Below are 15,220 nucleotides of genomic sequence, written 5' to 3' on the forward strand. Positions count from 1 at the left end.
TAGTGAATTGGAAAACTGATTAATGTAGAGATTTGGCAACTGTTAAAGTGTCTCTATTTTCATGACAAACTGTAATGTGTTAAACTGAAATTTAAAAAGACAAAAGAGCAAAAACTATTTTTATAAACTATCTCATATTTTTCCAACATTGGTGTAGTGTCATTTTTGGGTGTTAATGCGTTAATTTACTGCTGGGTGGTTTGCAACCTTCACACATGTGCCTCTAGTATTTGTGACTTACCCTAGGCCAGGCTACCCTAGGTGACCTGACATCCCAGGTTCCAACAGTGGCTCACTGGTTAGAGGCGGCAGACCCGTGAGCAGAGAACGGCCCGGGACCAGGGTTCGATTCCCGACGCGGCAGGGTCGTGGACCAGGGTCAGCGGACTCGATAATTCTCGCCTTGGTGCCTACTCTAGTCAGAAACCACACTCGGCAACTCTGGGCATCAGCTTGCCTCATCTTCACAACGGCCCCCCCAGACCGCCGGGGATGCTTGGTCGCACCTTAGAGATACCCATCAGGGACCATCTCTCAGGGTGAGCCAGGACGGGTTCCCCAGCGGTCGAAGCGTGGAGATACTCCTCCGGGAGTCGATTCCTAGCGCTATATAAACCCGCAATTAAATTAAATTAAAGTGGCTATCAAAGCATTTGATAAGAGGGTGTGTTTGTTTTGATGCAGTTAGTATACCATACACTTGCATTTAGACCATTCAATTTACATTCCGAGGAAGACAATACCACAGGTAAATAAAGCATTTAAGAAAAAACACATCACACCTCTGTTGTTGTTGCATTTCTGTTTACTTCCACTTTGAATTGTTTTTTGGTACAGCTCAAACTAGGCCACTTACACAATGTACAAGAAATGCATGTATATGACAGCAATTCCAAATTGGCATATGCATTGTCTCGAGTAATCGCCTCTCTTGATGACCCAGGTGCTAACAGTGTAAACATTGCTTAGCCTTATTATTTGTAGATGCTTCCTTAACATACACAACCAAACAGAAACCCCGTTTTAACATGACGGGGTAGCAAAAGAAAACCAAATGAAAGAACCGAAAAAGAAAAGGAAGATGACATGGGTCCAACCAGTATAAATTAAATATTCATGTAACAATTTAGCAGACTGCATTTGAAATGAATACAGGAACACAGGCACTCTGCAAACTTGGGCACATATCTGTAGACTAATTTTACATGTACCACAGAATTTGTTAAACATGTGCATACACAGCAAGGGTGCTCTGCCTCCGGGTAGAGTGTTCCTTAAAACATGTTCCCCCAAAATTCAACTAACACCTAGCACAGGCACTCTTGAAAGCAGATCTGTGCTTCAGCGCTGAAGGTGTCATTGACATCATAAGCTCAAAATATAAATTAGCACATTTTTAATATATGAACAGTCTATAAAAAGTATCAGGATTGAAGGAATACATGTATTTTATTTAAAATTCTGGTTTAGTTTCTATGTTAAGCTGTACGATTATTTTATTACAGTGTGAACGTCAACAGGACTCCAAATATTGAAATGCATGGCCATTTTAAAGCTTTTGTGGAGAAGTAGAATGTCTGCCCTAAACTCTATCATTTTCTCATTCATTGATCCTGAATTACAAACTAAAATGTGAGGTCTGAAAATGCAAGTCTGGACAGTCTTAACATCTGGCATCTGCTGGGTCATATTCAAGATGCACAAGACTGGATTTAAGTTTTTTCTTCAACAAGAAATGTATGGCACACATTTCTGGACGGAGACTAATAGAATGATAAAGGATTGCCAAACTCTAAAAATAAAAAATGCAGTGTTGCTTGTGAGGGTGTATCTAATTGCTACTTCTGTCGTTGGTTTTCATATCAATCCCTGCAGGCTCGCAAGGCAGGGGTTTAACCTCTTATCACCAGCAGCTCATCACTCACAATACTTAATCCAATTCTCAAACACTTTTCTTTTCATGGTGATGATATCACGCGTTACCTCGTAGAAGACGTATGATAAAGTATGCCTTTCTTCCAAGTTGGAGCTTATCAATATTGTACATTGTTACTTTTCAAACAACTGTTTACAATATTAGTCGGCTTTCTGGTTGATGTAAATCATTGATGACGAAGTTGTTGACGGGGTCCTATTCCAATCAATGCTTGTTCCACATTGGTATGGCAACTGGCCCCTTTGTTGTTCTTTCAACTAGGATAAACTCGTCAGGATTTCCCAAAGCTCTGTAGTAGACTAATAGATCCTGTATGGCACACTCCTCAATCTGCAAGTTTGTCAAGAAAAAAAATATTACTCATCAAATTTGTTTACATAATACACAAACTGCAAAGTGTGGTCAAATTGCTATTCCCAATTACAAGAAGGTTACTTACCTGTCAGCAACAAAGTTTCTAACAAATAGCTTTACCAACGTATATATTTTCAACTCTTATGATATATATATATATATATATATATATAAAAATCTATATCTCTCGGAAACTGCACTGCCAGTTGGCTTTTGCAGTAATACAAAGTAGGAACACGAACCACCATTAAGTGCACAGAATCTCCTTTATTTGGGTTGTACTCTGTCAGCCATTACGCGTTTCAGCACCAAAGTGCCTTGATCACATGACATGAGAGTCAGTCCCCTGACTTCTTTTATACCCACACTTTTTTTCTTTCTTTTTGTTTTTGTGATTTCCTCACCATTTAAAGTGACAGTGCATTTTGTATTTTTATATTATTGAATGAGTAATACATTTGATATTTACAATATTGCAAATTCTGGCAACTCAATTTCATCAACAGCCGTGGTATAAATACCAATTTGATCAATGATATCATGTGTCTAGAACCAATACTTGCAAGATTACGCAATGTTCAGCAAAGTGCAATACAGTACGACCTACATACATACATACAGTTTTACGGATAAATATATAAATAAATAGATCGAAAAATGTATGTTTTAGAAATCTATTTAAAAATGTCATGCATTGAACCCAAATATTTCTTTAAAAGTTAAGAACTGTGCAATTGTGGGTGTAAATACCCTTAGTTAGATGTTGTAGTCCATATAAAATTCATTTTTACATTTTTTTACACGTAGTTGTGGACTTCCTTTCTATTGCTGGTGGGAACACTACTAATATCGGTGTGGTCCTTTGAGTCCATCTGCCTCATATGATAGTTCAATTCAACTGTATTGATTTATATGGTAACATTCCCCACATGTTACTGCGTGTTGGGTATGATTGTGTACGGTCCCTGTAGTGAATGTTAAGGGTATTGGTTGTCTGTTGCCTTCTATTCATGCAATAAAAATTACTGATCGACAGAAGCCTCTGTCTTCAGTAATATACATATAAGTGAAATAAAAGTTTAGTGAGTTTAGTTTTTTGAGTAAACAAAAACCCTAAAAGATCTATATAAACAACACAGGGTAAAAGCCTTTATCATCTAATCAGTTACTAAGATCTTAGCCCATGAGTAAAATAAGGTCTGATATTTGCATGTATTTGTATGTTCTGAAATCAAATCATTTCCACTTGGCATGTTATTCGTGACCCTGTTTTTTAAAAATGTAAATACTGTATTCTTAGCGAGACTCCCAAGTTATCCAGAATGAACCTACCCTAGATAAAACCTGATCTTAACATGTTAAGATCTAGTTAATGCTTATAGGCAAGTGTATAAATCTTCTGTGTTGTTGAGGCCATTCGGGTGTTTAGAATCCAGTTCTAAAATGTATCTGGTTTCTAGATTACGCAGAATTCCCTCTCTGTGGCCCCCTCTCTTATTAAAAGGTACACTGTCAATAATGTAGTATTTTAAAAACTTGGGGTCTGCTTGGTGATTTTCATTGAAATGGCAGGCAACAGGGTACACCGGGTCACGATTCTTGATTGCTCCGATATGTTGTAAAATCCTCTTATGCCCCTGCAGCTTGGTACTTGCTACGTACCTAAGCCCGCAGGGTCACTCGAGGACATACACAACATATTCCGATTTGCATGACAGAGATTTTGTAATCTTGTGTTCTCCTCCAAATGCTTTTGGAATGCTGGTGGTATTAACTCCATGTTGGCAGGTTTTGCACCTGTAAAAGCCCTTCCTTTGGCTTAGCCATTTTAATTTAGGTTGTTCTATTGGATTGTTGAACACCAGTTTGTCTCTCATATTGGGGGCCTGTCTGTTCATGACAGAGGGTCTAGCTGGTAAAGTGGGTCGCAAGACTGAATCAGTTTTAATTAATGGCCAGTTCCTCTGTATAATGCGATTGATCTCTTTGTGTTGCTTGCTGTAACCCACAATCATCCTAAATGCTTTTGTGGGTTGATTTGTGGTTTCTATTGGTTGTGCTGCAATGTTCACATCAGCATTAGTGTCTGGCCCTGATAGTTTTAGGAGCTTGTCTCTGTCTGCTTTTTGGCTTTTAAGAATAGCGGCATCTATGCATTTTGCATTGTACCCTCGGGCCAGAAATCTCTTTTTACATTCTAGTTGGGCTTTCACTAGTTCACTTTCAGTGCTGCAAACCCGTTTTTGCGTATCATTTCCCCATAGGGGATGCTTTGAACCAAATGCTTTGGATGGTGACTATGTGCATGTAATACTGAGTTGACTGCACTTGGTTTTCTATGCATTTTGGTTTCAATCTTGCCCTCTTCTATATATACTTCTACATCCAGAAAGAGGACACGCTCAGCACTGATTTCAGAAGTGAATTGCAGGTTCATGTCATTTTGGTTTAACTGGTGAATAAATTCTGTTGCCTCAGATTTAGAACCATGCCAAATTAAAAACAGGTTGTCTATGTAACGACACCAGCATTTAACATGCTGGTTAAGGGTGTTGGTAAATTCTCTATGGAGGACCAGTTCCTCCCACCAGCCCAAGTGAAGACAGGCATAACTGGGGGAGAAACTGGCCCCCATAGCAACACCCCGTAACTGCTGGTATAATACATGTTGAAATAAAAAGACATTGTTATTCAAACAGAAATCAATCATGTCCATGATCATTTGCTATGATGTTTATGCACATTTGGTCTTTGATCCAAGTAATACTCGATCGCCCTCATACCGTCCTTATGGCTTATACTAGTATATAGAGCCGCTATGTCCATAGTTATCAATATATAAACCTTATGCCACTCACAATTATGTAATTTAGCCAAAAAGTCACTGGTATCTTTTAGGTATGAGGGTAATTTTTGTATTAAGTCCTGTAAATAATGATCACTATATTGAGATGCATGTTCTGTTAAGCTATTTCTGGCAGAAAATATGGGGCGTCCTGGGGGTTGAATCGGATCTTTGTGCAGCTTGGGTATAACGTAAGGTACCGGTGTTGTTGGTGTGTTTTTTAAAAACAAATATTCATCTTTACACAACAGTCCCGATGCGAAAGAGATACGCACAGAGACACACACACAGAGACACACACACCCACACACACACACACACACACACACACACAGTAAAGTAATACTTCAGTGATAAATTGAGAAAATTATCAAGAGTTAAACACTGAAAATTGCCAGTTGGTTTAGTGAACTCACTTTACCTGGTGCCCCTGCCATGCACTGCTTATGACCTTACATGTTTCATCACTCATGACCTATTAAATGACAGTGAGGACATCTCACAGTACATCCATGATGATATGACATAATGAACTCATTGTGTCAGCGTCCTATAATGTTTGTGAACTTTAAGTAATTCAACAAGCAACACCTGTGCCTAGTTACTAACATTAATCAAGTGATCACACACTGGATACATAGCATATCTGTCAAATCACCCACATAAGATGGATGTTACCTGCTTGTTACTGGTATTAATCAACCTAACAAACAAAATGTCCTCGTAGAAATTTAAATTGTCAACTCCAGGCAACAGGGTCCGGCTTCAATTCCCTACAGGGGGACTAACACCCCACAGGTGCCAGCCTCTGGCCAGGCTCTGCTCCCAACCCCCCAAAGGCATCTAAGAAGCCACGGGCACCCAATACCTACTGTGCAAGTGTAGTGGTAGTTTGACTGCAGAGCAAGGCCTCTAGTCAAGCTCCGCACCCAACTGCTCACGGGTGCCAAACTCCTAGCGAGTGGCCATCACCTTGCTGCTCACAGCCTTTGGCTGTGCACAGCGGTGGGTGGGGGTGCTGCGGGGGGTGTACTGCAGGACCTGGCCTCCGGCCAAGCCCTGCACCTAACCCACTGCAGGCGGCCAACTCCTACTTCACACAGCATATGTTCACTAGAATAGCATAGGCTACAGGGTCTGGACCATTGCCAACACCTTCTAAAAACTGTTTTTATTACAGCAGCACCACAAGGGGTACACCTTGCCGGGACCACAGTACCTGCAACACAAAATATTTTTTTCATTTTGACTTAAGGGGCGATTCTTTAAAAATACTCCCCCTTATGGCCCTTTCAGCCCTCATCAGGCAGGATAGCTTGACTCCACTCCACTTCACTACTGGATTCAAGCTAGCCTGGATGATGAAGGGTGATGCCCTGAAACCGGTGGATTAAACCCAGATCCTTGTGAATGGGGGGGAATGTTTGCATTGTCCAGCATTCCACCCATCAATTGTTTCTTTTGCATGTCACCCCAAGTGGGAAGGGTATGCCCAGACGTGGGTCCCATGCTCACTACACCACTGGATTCAAGCTAGCCTGGATGATGATGGGTGATGCCCTAAAACCGGTCCCAGGATGCTTGTTTCCGGTCCAGGGAGGACCTGGCTTGGCAGTTCGGGCTGGAGAGTTCCCACAAGGAACAGGGTCAAGACTGATTTGCATATGGCTGGGTCCAAACTGGGGTGGTGTGGTGAGCAAAAGAATGATGGATTAAACCCAGATCCTTGTAACTGGGGGTGAATGTTTGCATTGTCCAGCATTCCGTCCATCAATTGTATCTTTTGCACAGGTCGTAAGTAGGTGGTATGGAGTGAGGAGTAGTCTCAAAGGGGAGTCAGCAACCCTTTTTGTTAGGTTATGTATTTCTACAGCTAGAGCTTTGCACCCTTCTGTAGGACCGCCAGACTTTGCTATTTTCCTGAATGCCAGTTATCACCCTGCATTATTTTTTAAGGAATTCCTGTTAATTCTGCAAGCTTGCCCAATGCCAACCGTGTATATTGTTTGCCAATTCCATAGTGTCTAGTTAGCTCGCTTCTGCATCTACTATTTAAATGGCAAGCACAAATGCAATTTCCTGTCACACTTTTGCAGTTTTTCACAAAGCTTCTAGTGTGTGCCGTTCAAGAACTTTAAAATTATCTACTTAGCACAAAGCATTTGGTTACTGGATTATGGCTAGATGGCTCTTGTGGTGGTGTTAAGGTACTTTAATCTGGTGAGTGTCTTTGTAGTATTGTTAGTGTCTCATTTGGACGATACATGCCACTGCATGATCAGTAAGCAAAAGAGAAGGCATCAGCACCGGCAAGACAGGGGTAGCGTAGCAGGTCCAATACCAGGAGCTCGAAGGAGTAGAGGACATACAGGTTTGTCTCCATATTTTGCACATTTCAATACAAAAACATTTTGTTTCAGGTTCCACAGGATCAAAAGTTGTTAAAAGCCACCAGACTTGATGCCATATAGTGTCATACAACTTGGAAATGTTATCTGGTTATCTTTCAGTTGACGATCGCTGTAAGCAGGTGTTAAAATTGCACGAATGAAGTGAAGCATTATACAAAACGGTATTAATGTGCGCAAATGAATGAATACCAAATGAATACTGCCATGGACAGTTCCATATTAAGCTGTATGATTTGACTTTTCTTGCTGCGTTATTTTCTCCAGATAATCTGCTCCTCATTGCCACAGAATTCCACTTCCAATGGCTATAATTCACACCCATTCAAAAATATTCTTTCAATCAGTAGTAGCTAAGGAACCAAACAAGAAGCTGTATTTCCCAAAATGAGAAGCCCATTTTGCTAATAAGACACCAAGGAATAGAATTGTGGTGAGACATAGCAGAAGTACTGAAGTACACACGAAGGGTACAGGAGTCTAAAAAGAAAAAGCACAGTCTCCAATTCACATTTGGCTTCTGTGCATTTTAGTGAAACTGTAATTTTGATATGTTATTTTATAGGGGCACTTGGGAATGCGGACATTATGGGTTACATATTATTGCACTGCTAAAATGTTTTAAGGGCGACATGATTTACAGCAGTTTCTAAAGTAAATGGATACTTAATCTTTCTCATCAGTGTTCGCCCTGCGGCCATCCGCAAGGGAACATAAAACACCCTCATCTTCCTAGTCCAGCACAGGCAGAAAGACAAAACAGGGATCAGCCTGTGTGCAACAGACCCGTTGTCCGGATTTTATACATGAACAAAGAACCAGAGCAGCCGAAGCGCCCCGGGGAGATACCAATGTTGGGCATGTTTGAATAAAAAAAAGTATTTCCAATGCAATAGGTGTCGAATTGATGAAAGTTACGAGGTATTCGTGTTGTAAATGCTAACGTTTTTTACCCAATCTGTCAAGATGCTGCACCTGGAGTTTGGAGGGTACGTAATTAACTGCGGCTACAATAGAAACAGGCTGGAAGAGGAACGTTGCGCATTATGTGGCTTAAAATTCAATTAAATAATGCAGGGAGAAAAAGCTGCAACTAAAATCGTGTTGCTGTATAAGTATGGTGTAGAAATAGGACTCAGGAATGATGCAGTTATGGGGCTTTTTAAAATGATGCATGATAAAATTGATGACTGCGTCCGGTGTGTAATGCCCATGGGCTGATTGTAATTAAGGGCTGGTTGTAATTGGGGGCTGGGGGCTTGTTTTCCAGGAGATGGGCAATTGCGTTTACTTTGCTTGTGCCTTCCCTATCTCCTGGGAACAACAGGCTGTAATGTTTTGTAAATTTTGTATAAAAGTTGTAAAAATGTAGTTTGGTGAGCCGTGCACAACAAAATAATAAAGTTGTGGGAGCCAAGCACCATGAAAGGAAAAACGTGCGGATGCTATTATTTAATATTATTTGCGGTGTGCATGGACTTAATTTATTTTGGCAAGACGCGCAAAACAAAATTAACAATGTGCGGCCGCCCCTGTTAAAGTAATGCATCACAAGCAAGATTCCTTGCACAGACTTAATCTAGTTTGGCGAGCTGCGACCAACAAAATGAAGACCGCACCGCCGCCATTGCTTAAATTCAAGTGGCATGATAATGCGAAAGAAACAAGATTGCGATTGCCATTGCCAACATTTAAGCGTGGCGCTCAGGAAGTGCGGTTGGAGAAGTGTGTAGCTGTTCTGCCTGCAACACCAGCAGACCAAACTCATTAACGAAGTAGTGCAAACAAACCGTAAATAAAACATCCCAAGTAAGATTACATGTAGTAGGGCCAGTCCTTATGGGAGGTTACAACAGAAGAAAGGTAGGGACTACGGAGGTAGTACTGAACAAATTAACCAATGAAAGAAAAGCATTTACAAAAGACAGTCAAAGGAGCCATATCCTGAACACAGCATGTCTCCAAGAGAAGGCGCGAGCGCTGCCTAGCCATGACCTAAAAAAGGAAACTAACTCAGGAAAGTATCTGCAACTTCATTAGACTTGAGAGAGAACAGAATGCAGTAACCATTTTTAATTGGGACCTTTCATGTTACCAAACGAGGGAGTGTTAGAATAGCCTGGTGGGGTGCTGACCGCTTGTAAAAATATAAACAATTAAATAAATTAACAATTGTAAAAGGGAAAAACATTCTGCTTTTTATATAAGATTGGCACTTTCGCCCACCAATGCTCGGAACTGAAACTGACTTTTCCCAAGCACACATGCACATTATGCACAGGAAAAATACAGTCAATCACAGTGGAGGGGAGCCAATGGCTATAGTGGGATGCTGTATAGGAACTGTGACAACTTGACCTGCAAGAGTCTAGATTATTGTCTGCACACCATGCAACAAAGTTGCTTCATCTGTCAGAGTAAGAAGACTGTGGAGGGGCGATGTATTGACAAAATGACGTCCATCACCGCCGGTTGCAGCTGAATGAACTTAGGTGTCCCACTAAATCTCGAAGCTTGAAGGTGGAAGCCTCGGAGATTGGGGTGGAGAAGGTCTGGGCTGAATGGTAGACTCAGCGGAGGAAATGTGAAGAAGCGCAGGTCTCCATGCCACACCATCATTGGCCAAATCAAGGTGATCAGAATAACATGGGCTGGGACTTGGATCTTCCTATCTTCCTTAGAACCTGAGGATTCAAGGTTGGGGGAGGTAAACTAGCAATACAGTTGAAAGTTCCACTTCAAATGAAACATGTTCCCTAAGGCTCCCTTCAATCGATACCGCAGGGCCCAGAACTGCTGGCAATGAGCATTTTCTGAGGAGGCAAAAAGTCCACCTGAGCAGTGCCCTACTGGGCGAAGACATCCTGGACTACCTCTGGTAGAGGAAACCAATTGTGGTTTGCAAGATAATACCAGCTCAGGCTGTCGGCTCTGCCACTCAAAGACCCTGCTAGGTGACTGGTGGAGAGCCAGATCCCTTGGTGGTGTGCCCAAGACCATACTTTGAATGGTTTCAGATAAAAGGAGGTAAGTCTCTACTCCCTCTTGCTTGTCGATGTACCACATCCCTGGTGAGCTGTCCATCAAGGTCTGGACCGCACTACCATGGAAAGCGGGGCGGAGGGTCTTGAACGCCAGCTTTATTGCCCACAGTTTGCATCCACCTGGTGCAAGAACCTGTTATTCAGGAGACCAGAGGGTCTGACTCCTGCAAGTCTGTGGAGGATAGTAGAGCTATGTGTGTTGACCTTGGAAGAGTGAAAGCCTTATTAAGAGTGAAACCAATGCAGCTATCTGACGAAAACATGCACATGTTTGAACTTGTTTCACTCAATCACAAAAACGGTTGTACTAACATATTGAGTGTGCTGTCTGCTCCAGGGGTTTGAGAGGTAGATATTTTTGTGAAATGCTAAATGCGTTTTGGGTGCAGTGACAGAGGCAGTTCTCTGTCCTAGTGAAAGAATGTTGAGCGTCCCTCTCACGGATACATGCCCGACCCCACCTAAAGCTGCCATACACTCTGCTCTCCACATCGTCTTAAATACCCAAAAAAGCAGTGGCAAAGCAAATGGGTCTACCTTGCAATCTAAGTTGGACTAAATTATATTTAAAGAAGCCTTGCACGAGAAAAGCACGTTTGATTTATTTACACAATGGATGTTAGATAAATAATTTAATGCATAGTGATTCGATTTACTTTTGAAAAGTAAAACAGTCTGGAATGCAGTACAATTACTCCATAGGAGGTGTTATGATACTCCCAATAGCCAATAATATGAAGTGAGAAAGCAGCACTTCCATGGGCAGAGTTAAAGCACACCCAACTCACACTAAGCTCGTTCTGTCCTTTACTATAGCAACAACATCATATGTATTTGCAAAACACACGTTCACCTAGAAGGGCATATTGGCGCTGAATAACAGATGTTTATTGTTACGCAACTCAATGGTACTCATTTTATAGATCTCAACAGGATGAAAGGCTCAGTGGATCCACTGGGATATGCACCTGTGACCATGACATCAAACATAGGCCCCTACAGTGGATGCATTAGTCCACTAAGTTGCCAGACCCGGCTTACTGTGGTAAAAAAAGTCTAAAATCATTTATTATGTGAAGCCACTAACTTTCATAAAATGGTTGCCAACTGTTGAGAGCTTTGTCTCGTGTCTATCTTTACCTTCCATAATGATCATACACTATTTATCTGCATCACTCATCGAATAATCGATCTCTCTAGTAGCCCTCTGTTATTGCTTCAGTGTGTTAGCTTTCATTAGGTCACTGTCTGTCCGCGCCATACTATCTATGTTGCTCTCTTCTTCATATTCCTCCTAATTAATTTTTTATCACTGGCTTTAGGAACATGTCTGTAACTCGTTCATCTTCCTGCTTTTTATTGTACTCATAGTGGAATCTCCTCACCTAGGCTGAGAATGTATTTTGCAGAGTTTCTTTTCCAAGAACACTCTGTGGCTTTGCTAAACAGCATCAGAAGACCTCCACACTTATGGTGAACGTTATGACTAATTTTTGTGACTGTAAGCAGGAAAAAGGCTAAAGTATTCCCGAGATACAGCAAAAAAAAAACTCCACAATGCCATAGACACTGCTTTTGTTTTTCAGCAAAAAACTATTGTTTTGATGGTTTGTTCATGTAATGCGAAATTAGTGCAGAGTGTGCTGTCATGATATGGCGGCTCATCCAGTACTGTGTTTTTGCCAAGAGTGCCCATACCAAATCAGTGGGAGCAATTTTTGCAAAAAACTTCTCTTAATCAATGGCTGGAATTGATCAGTATGGCATCTGGCTCATAACCAGGCTGCCGCCACCCTAGAGGTTTGGTGGAATGTCCGCCATTTATGTCTTAAGGCCCTGAGAGTCCGATAGTTGGGCAGCGTCAGACTAGCACAGAGGGCAATCTGGCAGTGCCAGAAAGGCTGCTCTGACAGGTCAGTGTGTGTGCCATTGTTCTTGTTGTGGGCCTGCTTTATGGTCTGATGGGCCACTTTTTACAGTTGATTATAATTATATTACCACACTGCCTGCAGCAAGCAAAAATGTATCCAGTCTCCTATACCCTGCCAAACACCTATACAGCATGTCTTTACAAGTTCAATACTGCTCAAATTTGTAAATTTTAGCAATGCTTTTAGCTATCTAATTCGCTAATGGAGGCCACTTTTATTTTAGTGCGTAGGTCTATTTTCTGTCACAGTCCAACCATACAGTTGGATGCAAAATTAATTTACCGGTAGCAAACAATGCCTAAATTGCAAGAGTAGCATAAATCATTGCATCAGCCTTAAATGCAGTGATAGAACTGGAGAGTGTGAACTGAAAGAATATTATGTTGGTATTCAATTTATGAGGAGTGTTGAAGCAGAAATGTCTTGTGCATGGTAATGCATGTGTACTCCTGCCTCAGCGCCCCAAATGTACTGATGTCAGGATCCCTAATGCTGATTTTATTTGTCATAGGCAAACACGGTTAATGTGTCTGTGTTATGACATAGGCTTGTCTCACAGAATACAGGCTTGTTTGGCTTCTATAAGTGGTAGAGTACATGAAGGATATAGTGCTGTGCAGTGTGTGCATGGTAAATGTATGTGCACGGTGTATGTGTGCGGTATACTATGTGAAGGACACAGTGTTGCACAGTGCATGTATATTAAGTGCATGTGCTGGGTGTATGCATGCCTGTGAATTGTACTACACATGGAAGACTGGGGGTTCAATTTTGTGTGACCTATTGCTGCATGGTGAAACGTGAGGAAAGGAAGTAGAGGAATCTCCCTCAGACAGATGTGTTTATTGCTGCATTCCTGTAAGCTGGGAGGACACACTGGAAAAGGGAGCCAGACTTCCCCAGCACACTTCAAAGGGTGCTCTTTGATTCTGAGGTCACAAGGAAGGGGCTTGGTCAGATCACAGGAAGGAGATGGGCCTGATAAGAGACTCATGAAGAGTATGCCTGAGGCCCTGGGCTCACCTTGTGATACCAATATCATGGCGGCTGACATCCAGATGTGAACTCTAGTCTATACTGGGTTGTAAACTATCAGATTTGAAGTCACTCTAGCTGTGACAGACGGATTTTAACAGGCAGAGAGGGCAGAGAAGAGGCCACTTCCAAAGAAAGTAGACCCCCAACATAAACTTCAAAGACTCAGACTCTAAATCACATTTAGTGCCTGGAAATAGACTATAAGAAGGGGAGCTTGAGACCACAACAATTATCAGCTGTCAAGCAGCCAGTTGGGCTGTGTGAGGAGAAAAAGCTCTGCAAGGCTTCTGCATGTGACCAGGATGGAGGACCAAGGCCTGGCAGTCTCCCTACCGGGTGAGGGGACATCATTATGGGAAAGAGCTGCTGCCCTGGAAACTGGAGCATCAGTGCCTGCTGGCTTGCCAAGACCAGTGTGCCCTGTTGGGAACGGGAGAGTGTTGGAAGGAGCAATGTCCAGTGGGGAATCTTGTCGAGTGGGCTCCCTTAATGGGATATGAGGAGGTGGCTGCTGCACTGATTGGGTCACTGCTGTGAACAAGAAAATTCAGCCACCCCCAATATGCCAGAGGAGGGCCGCCGTGAGGGGAGACAACGATATCACAGTGCGAACAGGCTGAACCCCATGTGCAGTGAGGGATTGGGGACCTCATATCCAAGGAGGGGCCGACGTAGACAGATTGTTGAAGAGTGGCCCTTGCGCGATGAAGAGTTGACAGCCCCATATGCGCGAAGGGGCTGCTGTGCAGGCATCTGCATTGCCGATTGGGTCAAAGCCTGTGTGCAGTAGAGAAACAGTTACACCAAATGCCAGAGGGGGTCACTGGGACAAACAAGAAGTGTGAGCTGACCAGGATCATCACTGGAGGAGGGGGCGACCATGGGATTCCCTACTCAGCTACACCTTGAGGGATCAGTATCAGGACCTTTGCACTACTTCCCCCCACGTGTGACCGATCAAAGACTTACCCTGCCACAAGGAGCTGTGAGGAACCTTCGGTTGCATGACCACATGTGAGGAACTCTGGGTTGTCGAGTGCAGGCCATCTGAGCTGCCTGCAGTGAAGTCACCTGAACCTGCTACTGCCGCTCCAAACCCCTCGGATGGGGTGTGCTCAAGTACTCCAGTCACTCCGACCCACGAGGTGCAGGTAAAACTGATTTTGGACCTGTCAGCCTGGGGGGACTTGCCTGCTAGATATTGTTTTGTCGCTTTTGACTTTAATACAGATTCGGAGTGGACTCTTAAAACTTGGACTACTAATAGCACATACCCTAGGATGTTGCCTATAATGAATGGGGAATAACCACTATAACTAGAGCAAGGAAAAAGTGGGACACAGGTAACTGCCTATAAAAACACTAGAGAACCGACCTCAAAGGGTGCTGTGTAGTTGTTTATGAATGTTGCATTTCCCTTTGTGTTGACAACTTAGAAATACTTATTTTTTGTCATAAAAGTGAGTATTTGGCTGGACAATGATTTATTGCTTCTGCTGCATGTGCTGTGAGTCTAAGTTCACTCCCCTATACCCACCTCTGCCTGGAGGGAGCAATGGACTACTCAGACCACGCTATTCTTGAAGTACTCAGACCACGCTATTCTTGAAGTACGAGTTACTTACCTTCGGTAACGATGTATCTGGTAGAGTCAATTTTAGTCA

At 42.5% G+C, this 15,220-nt stretch overlaps 1 protein-coding gene across 3 annotated transcripts in view; it reads right to left on the reverse strand.

Annotated features, from left to right (window-relative positions):
• Window positions 1-787: 787 nt before the first annotated feature.
• Window positions 788-15,220, reverse strand: part of IBTK (inhibitor of Bruton tyrosine kinase) — an 876,521-nt gene continuing 862,088 nt past the window's right edge. For all 3 annotated transcript variants that reach the window (XM_078648126.1, XM_078648125.1, XM_078648127.1), the window contains one exon: window positions 788-2,266. In XM_078648126.1, coding sequence (XP_078504252.1) covers window positions 2,141-2,266 — 126 coding nt within the window. In that variant the 3' untranslated portion in view covers window positions 788-2,140. The remainder of the gene's footprint in view (window positions 2,267-15,220) is intronic.

The sequence above is a fragment of the Lissotriton helveticus genome, chromosome 6, assembly GCF_964261635.1.
Source record: "Lissotriton helveticus chromosome 6, aLisHel1.1, whole genome shotgun sequence".
NCBI lineage: Eukaryota > Metazoa > Chordata > Amphibia > Caudata > Salamandridae > Lissotriton > Lissotriton helveticus.